The sequence below is a fragment of the Aulonocara stuartgranti genome (assembly GCF_965226115.1).
Source record: "Aulonocara stuartgranti genome assembly, chromosome: 18".
NCBI lineage: Eukaryota > Metazoa > Chordata > Actinopteri > Cichliformes > Cichlidae > Aulonocara > Aulonocara stuartgranti.
The window spans coordinates 35,266,613-35,279,649 of NC_138954.1; the positions used below are offsets into that span (position 1 = coordinate 35,266,613).

The window sequence follows — 13,037 nt, forward strand, 5'->3', positions numbered from 1 at the left end:
ATTTAAAATGTGTGCAGATACAACACTGTTTCACGCCTTTTTTTGTCTGAAGTTCACAGGTTAATGTTAACAAAAAACATTCCACTGAAAATGATCAGGTACAAAGACCGGACTGAAAATTTGTGGAAAAAGCAGCCGATATCCAAACCTTTGTAAGAACCTTCAGAAGGCATGGAGAACTATTGCTAAAGACCATTTTAAAAAAAAACATTGCAATATGATCTGGCTCCTTGGTAGCAAAATTTGAAGAAAATAGGGGAGGACCAAGACAACCTCAAAGGGTTTCAAACCCAACCTTCAAACAGTTGTTCTAAAACCTTTCATAACCTTTTAGGCATTTCAATCATACAGAAGGTCACAAATTAAACCTAACAACAGAAGTTCAACATCGCATGTTTACAAGCAGCAGCTCTACAACATGTGCAGGTGTTACAGTACCTGGCTGATGGAAAGATGGGGAGAGCTCCCTGGCCACAGCTCGGGCAATATCAGAATCCTGGCAGGCTGATTGTGAAGCCTGATCTGCACACTCTGCTTTGACCTGGGCATGGGACGTCCTGCAAGAATCCATATACTCATTAGTAACTAACATACTCAGCATAGTGTGCTCTGTCTGGTTTATTTGGAAGTGTTTCAATAGTTTCCATGGGGCTGCCATCTGGGGCTTCTAAAAAGCATTGATATGCAAGGCAGCTGTGAAGAAATGTGATGCACACAGCTTTTAGGTTTTTTTCTCTCCTTTGATGTTGGCTGGACATTTCTCTTAATTGTAGACTTTGACAACGATAAGCCTTCGTCTTTGTGTGTTTTTGACTTGGCTAGTAACTGAAGAGTTTTTCTCTTAATCAAGGAAAGGATTTTGTAAATATCTACTTTCGTTGCCTTGAGGGGTCTTTCAGGGCTTTTAGTGTTGCTGAATTTATTTGATTTGATTTGATTTGATATTTTTCTAAAGGAATAAACTTCACTTCTTTTATCTCCTTAATGATGAAATAATGAGGAAACTAACACATATGTTTGTTTACCCCCCCCCCCCCCCCCGCCCCCAAGAGCTTCCCAGATGTCTTAGGGATGGGGTATAAACCCCTAAGAGCTTTCTTGGTGCTGTACTGAGGAATGTGGTTTCTCTGTCAATCTAACAAAGTATTTCTGCCAAACTGGCTAAAGAGGTAAAAACCAAAGGGTGATTAAAATGGAACAGTATAGAAAAAGAAACATTAAAATTATGTAGAGGGTTACATGGGTATCACATTTGATTAGAAATATGCATCAATTTTTATGAACACTATTCAGCTCATCCAGACTTAAAATGGTGAATGGACTGATTCTTATATAGCGCACTTCTACTCTCCTGGAGCACTCACAGCACTTTAGATCACATTCACCCATTCACAGCCATGCACACAAGCACTTTCTTCTACACTTTAAGTGCATTCTATCTAAGCATTCACACACATGCATACGCTGATGGATGTATCGGAGAGCAACTTGGGGTTAGTATCTGAAGGTCAAAGCGATGCAACATTTGAATCCAACATTACATAAAATCCCTGCTGTGCTCATTACTAAAACCAACCAGCTGATCTATACCACAGCAACAGTGATCCTTGAGATGCTTGGCTATAAGTTGACCAGCCACAAGTAGCAATACCCGCCATGCAGAAAGAGGCTGAGATCAAGGGAAAACTGCAGGAAGTTAGCAAAATATTTAAACTGCAGAAAGGTATGAGGAAGAATGGAGTGTAGAAGAAGTACAACAAGCTGCTAATTCTGAGGCCTTTGAAACAACCAAACAAAGATACACAGTCTTGGCTAACCGCCTTAAGAGGTATACCAGAAGTAGAAACCATGAGAATAAACCAGATGTTCTCTACTAAACCATCAAAGATGCATTAATATAAGGCAGGAAAACAATATGAGAGCAGTCCCACCAAGACTGGAGATGAAGCAACACTGGAATAGCATATGGGAGATGGATGCAACACAACAACAATACTCAGTGTTTAGTGGATCTAAGAGCACCCCATAGCAACCACTCTAAACTGCATGTCATGTGATGTGACCATCACATCCAAGAAAGAGTCTCAAGCATGAGTTCGCCAGCACCAGGCCCGCACATCATTCACACCTACTGCCTAAGAGCCTAACTGTATTCAGTGAGCACCTGGCAGAACAAATGAACCAGCTGCTAATGGATGCAACTGGAACAGCTAACTGAAGGCTGGACAGTCTTGATTACCAAGGACCCTTCGAAGGGACTGGTCCCATCTAACTAACGTCCAATAAACTGCCTAACACCACATAGAAGCCTCTGCCAATGTAATTGTAACCTCTCTGTAACCTACAGAGAAATAACATCGTGGAAGAGGCAAAAAGTGAGTAAAAAATGTCCTAAATGCAGTTAGAATTTATTTAGAACTATAAATTAAATTTCTTTTAGCAATTATTGTTTTTTAATGTCACAATTCCAACCCTGCTCCTTTATCCGGGCTTGGACCGGTGTTCTGAGAAACCATCCTACTCTGACAAATCGTCCTACCCGTATTATAATTTGACGGTGACTTGTGACTAAACCTAACCCTACCCCTAACCATAACCCTAACCATAATGGATTGGATTTATATAGCTTTTTTCAAGGCACCCAAAGCGCTTAAAAGCGCGCCATAACCATAACCTTAAGAAGTATTCCAGATGGGTGAGAGAAAAAGAAGTTAATTCGGCTTTGGTGTTGTGCACATGCGCCGCGTCTGCACAGAAACATTGGGTAGGATGTTTTTTTGAGGTAGGATGGATTCCCAGAACACCTGCAAAAGTGACCCGAAATTGGCACTCTGGTGGAGTTGCTGTGTGTGTGTGTGTGTGTGTGTGTGTGTGTGTGTGTGTGTGTGTGTGTGTGTGTGTGTGTGTGTTTATAAGTAGTTTTAAACCTTGTGATCCACAAAACAGCATAACAGTAAAAGAAGAACTGACTGCGTTACAGTCAGTGCGAGAGCAGCGGCTTCGCTCATGCGCGATTCATTTGCAGTTTGGACGCATAGGGGTCAACATCTCTGTGCCCTGATAGCAGATGGGGGAGGACTATCATCCGCCTGTGAGTGCTTTGGCACGGGTGAGGTGCCCACGGCAGCACCGCTGCTTGTTGAGAGTAAGAGCAATATGCATTTTCACGTCAAAAAGTCGTCATAAATAAGTCTCCAATAATACCAGAAAAAATCACCAGATTTGTCGCTAGTCGCTTTTTAGAAAAAAAGTCTCTAAGGGGGTCTGAAAACTCGCTAAATATAGTGACAAAGTCGCCAAGTTGGCAACACTGGAAATAATTTAGACAGTTTGTAACTCTTAGTGATGCCGCAGTGTTCGTTTGACTTTGGGACCTGAAGCGGACGGAGTTTTGGACCCAGATCACTCCGCGGGGCTCCTGAATACGGCAGCCGTAATGCTCCGGCAATCCATCAAGCGGTGTGGCTTCATAGCTTACCAAAGTTGTACTGAAACATTTTTGACAGATTTCTGCGCGCCATGTACCACATAAAATTGGTTCGAGGTCAGTAAGTACAACCAGAATTCACACATAAGGCGCACTAACGATTTTTGAGAAAATTAAAGGATTTTAAGTGCGCCTTATAGTGTGTAAAATACGTGATACAGAAGAAAAGAATATATCGCGATATATATCGTTACCGCGCTTGCTTCAAATTATACCGTGATATGGATTTTAGGCCATATCGCCCAGCCCTACCTTGTCCCCACTGCTGTTCTACGTAAGCCTGAACAACAAAAAGATGGAAAGTAGTCAGAACTGAGCAGACTGCACTATCAGAATGCAATATTCCAGATATTGAGGATAGCTAGAATTACATGGGAATACAAGAGGTGAACTGAACAATGAGGAGGCCACTAGAGAAGCTGCCTTCGCCAAAGAGCAAGGCAAATCCTGAGGAGTCTGCTGAATGGGAAGAACAAGCTCTAGGTAATCAACACCTATGCCCTGCCAGATACCCTGCTGGAATAATAAGCTAGCCAAGGGAGGAGATAGAAACCACTGACATTAAAAAAAGAAAAGCCTTTACCACGTATCGAAGGTTTCATACCAAATCCAGGCCAACGAATAGTGAGTGTAGAATTACTATCCAGGATGTAAGAACAACAACAACAATCCATCAGTACATCAGAAAGATGGCCAGGAATGATCATGTGCTTGGTGATACCTCAGGCAGCAGAAACCCAAGAGAGAAAAGGAACAAGAACAGCAAAGATCATAAATACTAGTTGGCAGATCATACATGGAAAGCTATAATGAAGTGGATGGCATAGCATGCAGGAACACCGTTGCAGAGTATTGCCTGGAAGTGCCAAGGCTAACCAGCCAGACATAGTAGTTGGGTCCAAGCAGAGGAGGAAGGCTGTAGTGATAAGATGTAGCAATAGCAACATCAGGAAATAGGAACAAGATACCTGAGAAATAACAAGGGCTGAGAGAGGAGATAGAAAATACGTGGAAGCTGAAGGCAACTGTTGTCCCTGTAGTAATCAGAATACTCGGGTCACTGTGCCCAAAATTGAGTGAGTGGCTCCAGTAGATTCTAGGTATGGCATCTAAAATGGGTTTCTGGGGCTGAGATGCATGCCGGCAGAGGAGATTGAGGTGGAAGTGATGCTGGTGTTGGCTTGACTGGTGGGGACTTCGGGGTTGGTTAGGAGTACAGGTGAATATGCAGGTGTCACAGGAGGTCAGATCAGTGAGGCAGTGGGAGGAGGGCATCTAGGGGTGCTGATGATATTTGAGATGGGGGATGTGCAGTTAAAACTGTTGAAAAACAGGCTTGAAATGGTGTGTTAGTTTTACACCAGATGTAACCAGACTCAACCCTTTAAAAAAGTTTAGACAGAATATTTTTCCAAAGGTTTTGGGGATTTAACGGTTACTTTTTCACATAGAGCAGGTAGGGTTGGATAGCTTTTTTTTCTTTTAATAAACTAAATGAGCATTTACATACTGGGTTATCTTTGTCCAGTTTTAAAATATATTTGATCATCTGAAACATGTGACACATATGAAAGACAATCCCAAACTAACAAGCAGCAAATATTTTTTCATTCCACAGAATACTAAGTACCATATGCTTACTATGAAGTTTCAATTACATTTGTAAGCCAGTGTGTCAAAATGAGCAATAAAATGTCTTTGTGTCAAGCCAAAATATGCAGAGTAGTATTAAGAGTATTACTAATACTATTTAATAATGATCAGTATATGCTCTGACAATAGTATAGATAAAATATGGATAAAACTTTGGATAGTATATACTACCCAATATACTTCCAATATAGTAAAGAAAAAGGTGGTAAAAGTAGTTGTAACTTCCTTATGGTTCTCAGGATATTTTACCTGGAGATGGCAATCTCAACCTTGGTTCTGGCGATGGCTGCTGCTCTCACTGCTCCTTCAATGGCACGATCCACTTTTTGTTTGGTCTTGGTATTCTTTAGTGGGAACAGCTGCTTCCTGATACCCCGGATCAGCATATTGTTCTTGTACTTCCCTTCTTCCTTCGTCCCATTAGGAAAGATGGTGCAGCCATAGCCATGGCGTTTATTATTCAACCACTCGCCTTCATATTTCATGCCATTAGACCGCTCAGAGATACCAAAGCCACTGCGTTTGTCATTTTTCCACTCGCCCACATACGACTCGGTGGTGGTAGCATCCACACTGTCCTCAAGAGGCAGGTAGTCATCGCCAGGGTCTCCATCTCCAAAGCTAATGGTAGAGTTGGCGTCACTTGAACTGATGCGGCTCATAGTAGTGTCACTGTGTGCTGAACTGCGCTTACTAGAAATTGATGAGCGTGAATCAGATTTGCGTAGTCGCTGAAGGCTACCAAAAAAGGAGCCACGGCGAAAAAGACCCTTTCTCTTCTCTGAACCCTCTCCATCTGATTGGAAGTTGAGCACAAAACCACCACGTGTGCCAGCAGGGCTATCGGATAGGCTGTCACGCAGTACTGTACCATTACTCTGCTCACTGCGGAGTGAAGACAGCGAAGTTCGTAGAGGTGAGCGGATGACAGAAGCCATGCCATAAGGAACACTTTGACGTACTCCATAGCCGTGACGCATGCCACCACTCCACTGACCCTGATACGTGCCTACAGCAGTAGCAGAGAGACACACAGAGAGAAGACAGACTGTGAGTAAAGCATAAAAAATAAGCAGAGACTGAATAAAAAGCATATACAGAATAATGTAGAATACAAAGTGAGTGATAGAGGCTACCAAAGTAAATAAAAAAGATCAAGAATGCAAAGAAGAATGCAACTAGAGCTCCAACAATGAATCAATGAACCAACTACTTTATATAGTCGAATGAAAGTCATTTTAATCAACCTTTTGGCCATGCATCATTATAGCAAGACAAATATCGTACCACACCACATTACTTTATGACAGCGTAGGATACTAAGCTAAAAAAAACAAACAAAAACAAAGTCACTGCAGAGGTAGAGTAAAAATATAATTTTATTTTATTAACAACTTAGGTGACATTCCTAGCCAACAGAAATGTTAGCAATGTGTCAGGAGACTGTACAAACTTCAACTGCCATAAACAGGCTGCCCATCTACAAAGTTGTTATCATATAATTGTGTAAGTGTATCAGTGATTATAACTATATCCAAAAGTGTTCAACAGATGTGCTTAAGCATGACATATCCAGGACACGTGTGAAGTGTAAAACACTGTGAGGCAGACTCCATGTTTAAGTAAAGGGTGGGCCATTTATATGGATACACCGTAATAACATGGGAATGGTTGGTGATATTAAAGTCCTGTTTGTGGCACATTAGTATATGTGAGGGGGCAAACTCCTCAAGATGGGCGGTGACCATGGTGGCCATTTACAAGTCGGCCATCTTGGATACAACTTTTGTTTTTTTCAATAGGAAGAGGGCCATGTGACACATCACACTTATTGGTAATGTCACAAGAAAAACAATGGTGTGCTTGGTTTCAACGTAACTTTATTCTTTCATGAGTTATTTACAAGTTTCTCTTTGTTCACAGCCATTGACATGACATTGACAACCAGTATTTAAGCCAGGCGATGACTGCTGTTCTTCGCTGGATCGTTGTGTTTGACTCGTGTTAGTGTCGTCAAGTTGCCAGCTAAGTTTCCCCTTTGTGTTTCTGAGCATTGAACTAACAAACATTTCCCTGTGTACAGACTCCCTTGACCTTTTCCCTGTTTCCTGTGTGGTGATAGTTGGAGAAAGAGAGCCTGATCATGTGTGTGGATTAATGGAAGAGGAGCGAGAGTCTGTTTCCCTGGATTTCCCTGGAGCCCCGTCCCCCCACTTTTGTACGTAGCACTATTTCTGCACATTTGTATATACATTCAGTGAACTGTGTAAATAAATTGCTTGTGAAGCTTCCTATCGCTGAGTTTTGCATGTGAGTTCTCACGACAAACCGTAACAGTAATGATCCAGCCAACCATGGACTCAGCAGACTCAACCCCCACCCTGCAGCCTGTCCTCACCCCGGAAGCAATTCTGGAACGCCACAAACAAATGCTACAGCACACTAACTAGCAACTGGCTACGCTCACCCAAGCCCTCGCTCAACGCCCATCCACGCCTCCTCTGCATGTCTCTCCACAGTTACCGGCTTCCGAAACTCTGGCGCCCGTACTATCTACCTCTTCCGCACCGGCTCACCCAGAACCCCCGGAGCAATCTTTACCTGCTATGGAATCTTACTCGGGTGAGTTTCATAAGTGTGCAGGATTTTTGACCCAGATCACAGACCTATGAGACTGATGGGGCCAAAATTGCCTATATTGTTCAGTTGTTACAGGCAGGTATTGAACTGGGCACAAGCCATGCTAAGAACTGACCCTGAGATCACTTAGCAGGACTTTCTCGTTAAATTTAAAAGTGGTTTTGAAAGAGGCACCGGGGCTGAGGTGGCTGCTCTTTGATTGTTGAACTTAAAGCAGGGGAGACGGAGTATAGCGGAATACTCAGTCGAGTTTAGGACTTTGGCTGAAGAGACCGGGTGGGGGCAGTCAGCATTGATAAGTACCTCACTGAATAATGTTTGTGATGAATTGAAAAATGAACTGGTAATGAGGGACTTACCTTTGACTCTCTCTGATGTGATTACACTGTGTATGAAGGTAGACGAGCATTTAAGAGTGAGCCGGGGAACCGGAAACTATATTACCCAGAGGCATCTGGGACACACGGAAATGGCGCTGGGCGGAGGCGCGACCAGTGGCGGAGGCAATCAGGTGTCGGACAGTATGGAAGAGGGTGAACAACCCATGCAATTGGGGCGCTCCAGACTAATGCCTGAGGAGCGACATTGACGGTGGAGGGCCGGTGAGTGTTTTTACTGCAGTTGCAAAGGCCATATCGCCAACGCTTGGCCAAAAGACCGCCCGCCAGTAGAGAGGAGAGTATGGGTGGATGAGGTCTCCTGTTCACGGTCTCCTCCACGTCTCATGATTGCAGCAAAATGAACTGTGCAACTCAAGACTCATTCTCTTAGGGCTCCGATTGACTCTGGGGCAAACAGAACTTTATTGACGCTTCGCTGGCGCATAAGCTAAAACTAAGCACTGAAACACTACCACACTCTCTTCAAGTTACAGCCCTTAGTGGTCAGCGTCTCCCAGACATCACCCACATTACAGAGCCCATTTCTTTAACCCTTTCTGGAAATCATTCTGAAACCTTGCAGTTTTCAAAGCCCCCCTCACACCGCTAGTCTTAGGCTACCCCTGGCTGCGTCAACATAACCCAGTCCTTGATTGGAGAAAGGAGAGTAACCTGGGGTGGGGGGAGGAGTGACCTCAAACTGGGTTTTTTTTGCAAAGAGAGCGTGCTCGCTGCCTCCTTACCAGCCGTACGATTGCGGGATTGACCTTCTCCCGGGCGCACCGCTCCCTACCAGCTGTTTATACAGCCTTTCACAGCCTGAATGTGAAAGCATGGAAAAGTACATTAACGAGTCACTTGCTGCAGGTTTAATTCGCCCCTCATCTTCCCCAGTAGCCACTGGCTTCTTTTTTGTGACCAGGAAAGACAAGAGTTTATGGCCCTGCATTGGTTATCGAGGCCTCAACAACATTACGGTTAAAAACAAATATCCTCTCCCGCTGTTGAATTCCGCTTTCGAGCTTCTCCAGGGGGCCACAATCTTCACTAAGACCTGCAAAATGCAAATATCCTGGTCAGGAAAAGTGAGGGGGATGAGTGGAAAACGGCCTTTAACACCCATCTTGGCCATTTTAATATCTTGTCATGCCGTTTGGTCTCACCAATGCTCCAGCTGTTTTTCAGGCTCTGGTAAACGACGTGCTCCGGGACTTCATCAACCACTTTGTCTTTTTTACCTGGATGATATCCTCATCTTCTCACGCTCCGTCACCGAACACGAACGCCATGTCAGACAGGTCTTACAACATCTCCTTGTGGACCATCTCTTTGTTAAGGAAGAGAAGTGTGAGTTCCACGTAACTACAGTTTCCTTTCTGGGCTACATCATTGAGCAAGGTAACCTCAGAGCCGACCCAGCTAAGGTTAAAGCCGCCATTAACTGGCCAACCCCTTCTAACCGCAAGCAACTCCAAAGCTTTCTGGGTTTTGCTAACTTTTACCTTCGTTTCATTCGTGACTACAGTAAGCTTGCTTTGCCAATAACTCGTCTCAACTCACCCAAGGTTCCTGTCAGCTGGGATGAGCCTTCTCTCATCTGAAGCTACGTTTCGCCTCGGCGGCCATCCTTTTCCAACCAGATCTCAGTCTACAGTTTGTCGTGGAGGTGGACGCGTCGGACGCCGGAGTGGGGGCCGTGCTCTCCCAGCAACAAAGTGGTAAGCTTCACTCTTGTGCTTACTTCTCTCGCCGTCTCTCCCCCGCAGAAGGAAATTATGACGTGGGAGACCGCGAACTGCTAGCCATCAAGCTCGCCCTGGAGGAGTGGCGTCACTGGCTGGAGAACGCTGCCCAGCCATTCGTGGTGTGGATGGACCACAAGAATTTGGAGTATATTCGGTCAGCTAAACGGCCAAATGCCAGGCCAGCCAGGTGGGCCCTGTTTTTCACCAGATTCCAGCTCTCGATCACCTACAGACCTGGCTCTCATAACGTCAAACCCGGCACTCTCTCACGCCGATTCACTGCCTCGGAAGATACAGCTCAGGACTCCCCCATTCTCCCTCCCACGTGTGTTATTGGGACCCTGACCTGGGAGATCAAATTTGCCATTAGGGAGGGTCATTGAACAGAACCAGGCCCCTGAACGGGCCCTCCAGGTTTACTCTTTGTAGAACTCGTGACCTCTGTTAGGTCACGAGTGCTACATTGGGCTCACCTGTCACCCGGGGGTCCACCGCACCATTACCTTCCTTCAGCGCTTCGCCTGGTGGCCCTCTCTTGCAGAAGATGATTGTGAATGCATTGCCACTTGTCCAATTTGTGCCCAAAACAACAACGTCCATCAGCCATCTTCCGGCCTACTCCAACCACTGCCTACGCCAAGCCGCCCCTGGTCGCACATTGCTATCCACTTCATCACCGTTCAGCCACCTTCATCAGGTAACTCAGTCATTCTCACAATCATCGATCGCTTTTCTAAAGCTGCTCATTTTGTTGCCCTCCCCAAGCTCCCCTCTGCTCTAGAGACCACCCAGCTCCTGACTGACCACGTTTTACACCTCCATGGAATCCCCACGGACATAGTTTCAGACAAGGGTCCACAGTTTACGTTGCGCGTCTGGAAGGAATTCTGTAACGTCGTCAGAGCTCAGGTCAGTCTCTCCTCCAGTTTCCATCCGCAGACAAATGGCCAAACGGAGTGGGCCAATCAGGAGCTCGAAGCGGCACTCCAATGCTTGACATCCACCAACCAGACGAATAACTCCCATGGATCGAGTACGCTCACAACAGCCTCACCTCCCCTGCCACCGGAGTGTCCCCCTTCGAGGCGTCCCTAGGTTACCAACCACCTCCGTTTCCTGCCGTTGAAGGTGAGCACTTTGTGCCCTCTTTCCAGCAGCATCGCCAGAGGAGTCGGCGCGCCAGGAGAGCCACTCAAGCCGCCCTTCTCTGCACGGCCGAGCGCTTGGCGTACTGTCACTGGACCCCGGCACCACCCGGACAGAAGGTTTGGCTGTCTGCCAGGTTCATCCTACTCAGGTCTGAATCCAAAAAACTATCTCCCACCTTCATCTGCCCTTTTGAAATTGACACCCTGATTAACCCTGTTTCTGTCCATCTAAGACTGCCCCGGAATACGCGGATTCACAATGTCTTCCATGTGTCACAAATGTAACCTGGTCTCTCTAGCCTGATCGTGTTTGTGGATTATTGGAAGAGGAGCGAGAGTCTGTTTCCCTGGATTTCCCTGGAGCCCTGTCCCCCCACTTTTATATATAGCAGTATTTCTGCACATTTGTATATACATTTGGTGAACTGTGTAAATAAATTGCTTGTGAAGCTTCCTATCACGGAGTCCTGCGTGTGAGTCCTCATGACAAACCGTAACAAAAAGTTAATAACAATGCCTCAGTTAGCACAGCAGAGGCTTGGACCTGAAAATTCAGATTCAGATTCAGAAGACTTTATTTATTCCCAAGGGGCAATTACGAGACTGACCTTGCCGAGCGTACATACAATACACAAACATCACATTGGAGAGACCGGTCAGGCTAGGTAGCTGGCCGGTCAGCCGCACGAGCAGACTGAGCTCAGACTTATCTGAGTTGATAAGTCATCACTTAACAACAAGACTGCCTATTTATAACCACAAATATTGTCATCTTTAGTAATCAAGTAATCTATTGATTATTCCATGACTTAATCAAGTAAAATACCATGGATAATAAATACTTTTGTCTTATTAATGAATAGTAATGAATATTCAAAAGAGAAAAAACAGGTTTTTCAAAATGAACTGCTCACTAGTGTCCATTTTAGAAATTACAACGTTTTAAAGTTTAACTGCAAAAAACATCTCAAAACAAAACCCTGTGATAGTATTTATGTGCCGTGCTAAAATGTTATGTTTTCTTAAATGCAAAAAATATATAAATAATTTTAGTCAAAGTGAAATAACTAAGGCATGAAAAAAAAAAAGTACCTTTACTCTTTTTCTTGGAAGATTTTTCGCGGTGTAAAACAAACGGTGGTGGATTGTAGCTGCTCAAAGTCTTCATGTCCGAGTTTGTTGATGGTTGCTATGATAAAAGACGCCCAACAGCTTTTTCACAGTAAAGGTTTTAATGGTGATTACAGAAACAGTGCTGCTGTCTTGGACGCTAGAAACATGTTGTGTTTTTTTACTGAACTTGAGCTCGCCATGTCACTAATGGCTCCACATTAAACTGTGCCAGCGTCATCATCAGTGCAGCTGTTGTGTTAGCGATGTTTAAAACTGGGTGCTGGGCTTAATGTTGTTGAGTTTTTATTCAAACACATGGTTGTATTGTAGGTCTCTTTTTACTCCGAAATGAAAATATTTTTTCCACTCACAAGACAATAAAAATATCCCAATTTTTGGGAAATAACAAAAATATTTGAAATGGATGGTTTTATTAATGCAACAGTCAATTAGAAATTTGTGTATCTCTATGTTAAGCTTTATTTCATGTTCAGAATCACTGGGGCAAATGCTGATAGAGATTTCTGGGGTGTGGGTGTGAGTATTAACAGTATATAAACTGGGGATGTTCCTGGAAACGAATTTCTTAGTTGACTGAATGAGGGGAAAAATGAGACTAGCTGAGTAGTCTAAAACTAAGAAACACTCAGACATTAAGTTAAATTTGACAACTGTTTAGTGGACAATGTCAAAGACTGTAAGGCATTTGAAACCATTAATCACATTTTTCAGTCGCTTAACTGTGCAGCATCACGCATCATCAATATTACAGGTTATACTCCAGACAAAGAAGAAGAAAAACACTTAAACTGAATATGATGTGATAAACATGTAAATGAAAACATGTTGCTACAAAAGACGTTCACATATT

At 44.1% G+C, this 13,037-nt stretch overlaps 1 protein-coding gene across 5 annotated transcripts in view; it reads right to left on the reverse strand.

The window, feature by feature from the left end:
• Positions 1–13,037, reverse strand: part of LOC309694177 (junctophilin-1-like) — a 52,283-nt gene that overhangs the window by 25,411 nt on the left and 13,835 nt on the right. For 3 of the 5 annotated variants that reach the window (XM_082514023.1, XM_082514022.1, XM_082514024.1), the window contains exons 2-3: positions 5,390–6,149; positions 439–557 (exon numbers count right to left, since the gene is read on the reverse strand). In XM_082514023.1, coding sequence (XP_082370149.1) covers positions 439–557; positions 5,390–6,149 — 879 coding nt within the window. The remainder of the gene's footprint in view (positions 1–438; positions 558–5,389; positions 6,150–13,037) is intronic. The other 2 variants (XM_082514026.1, XM_082514025.1) reach the window with 1 other exon arrangement.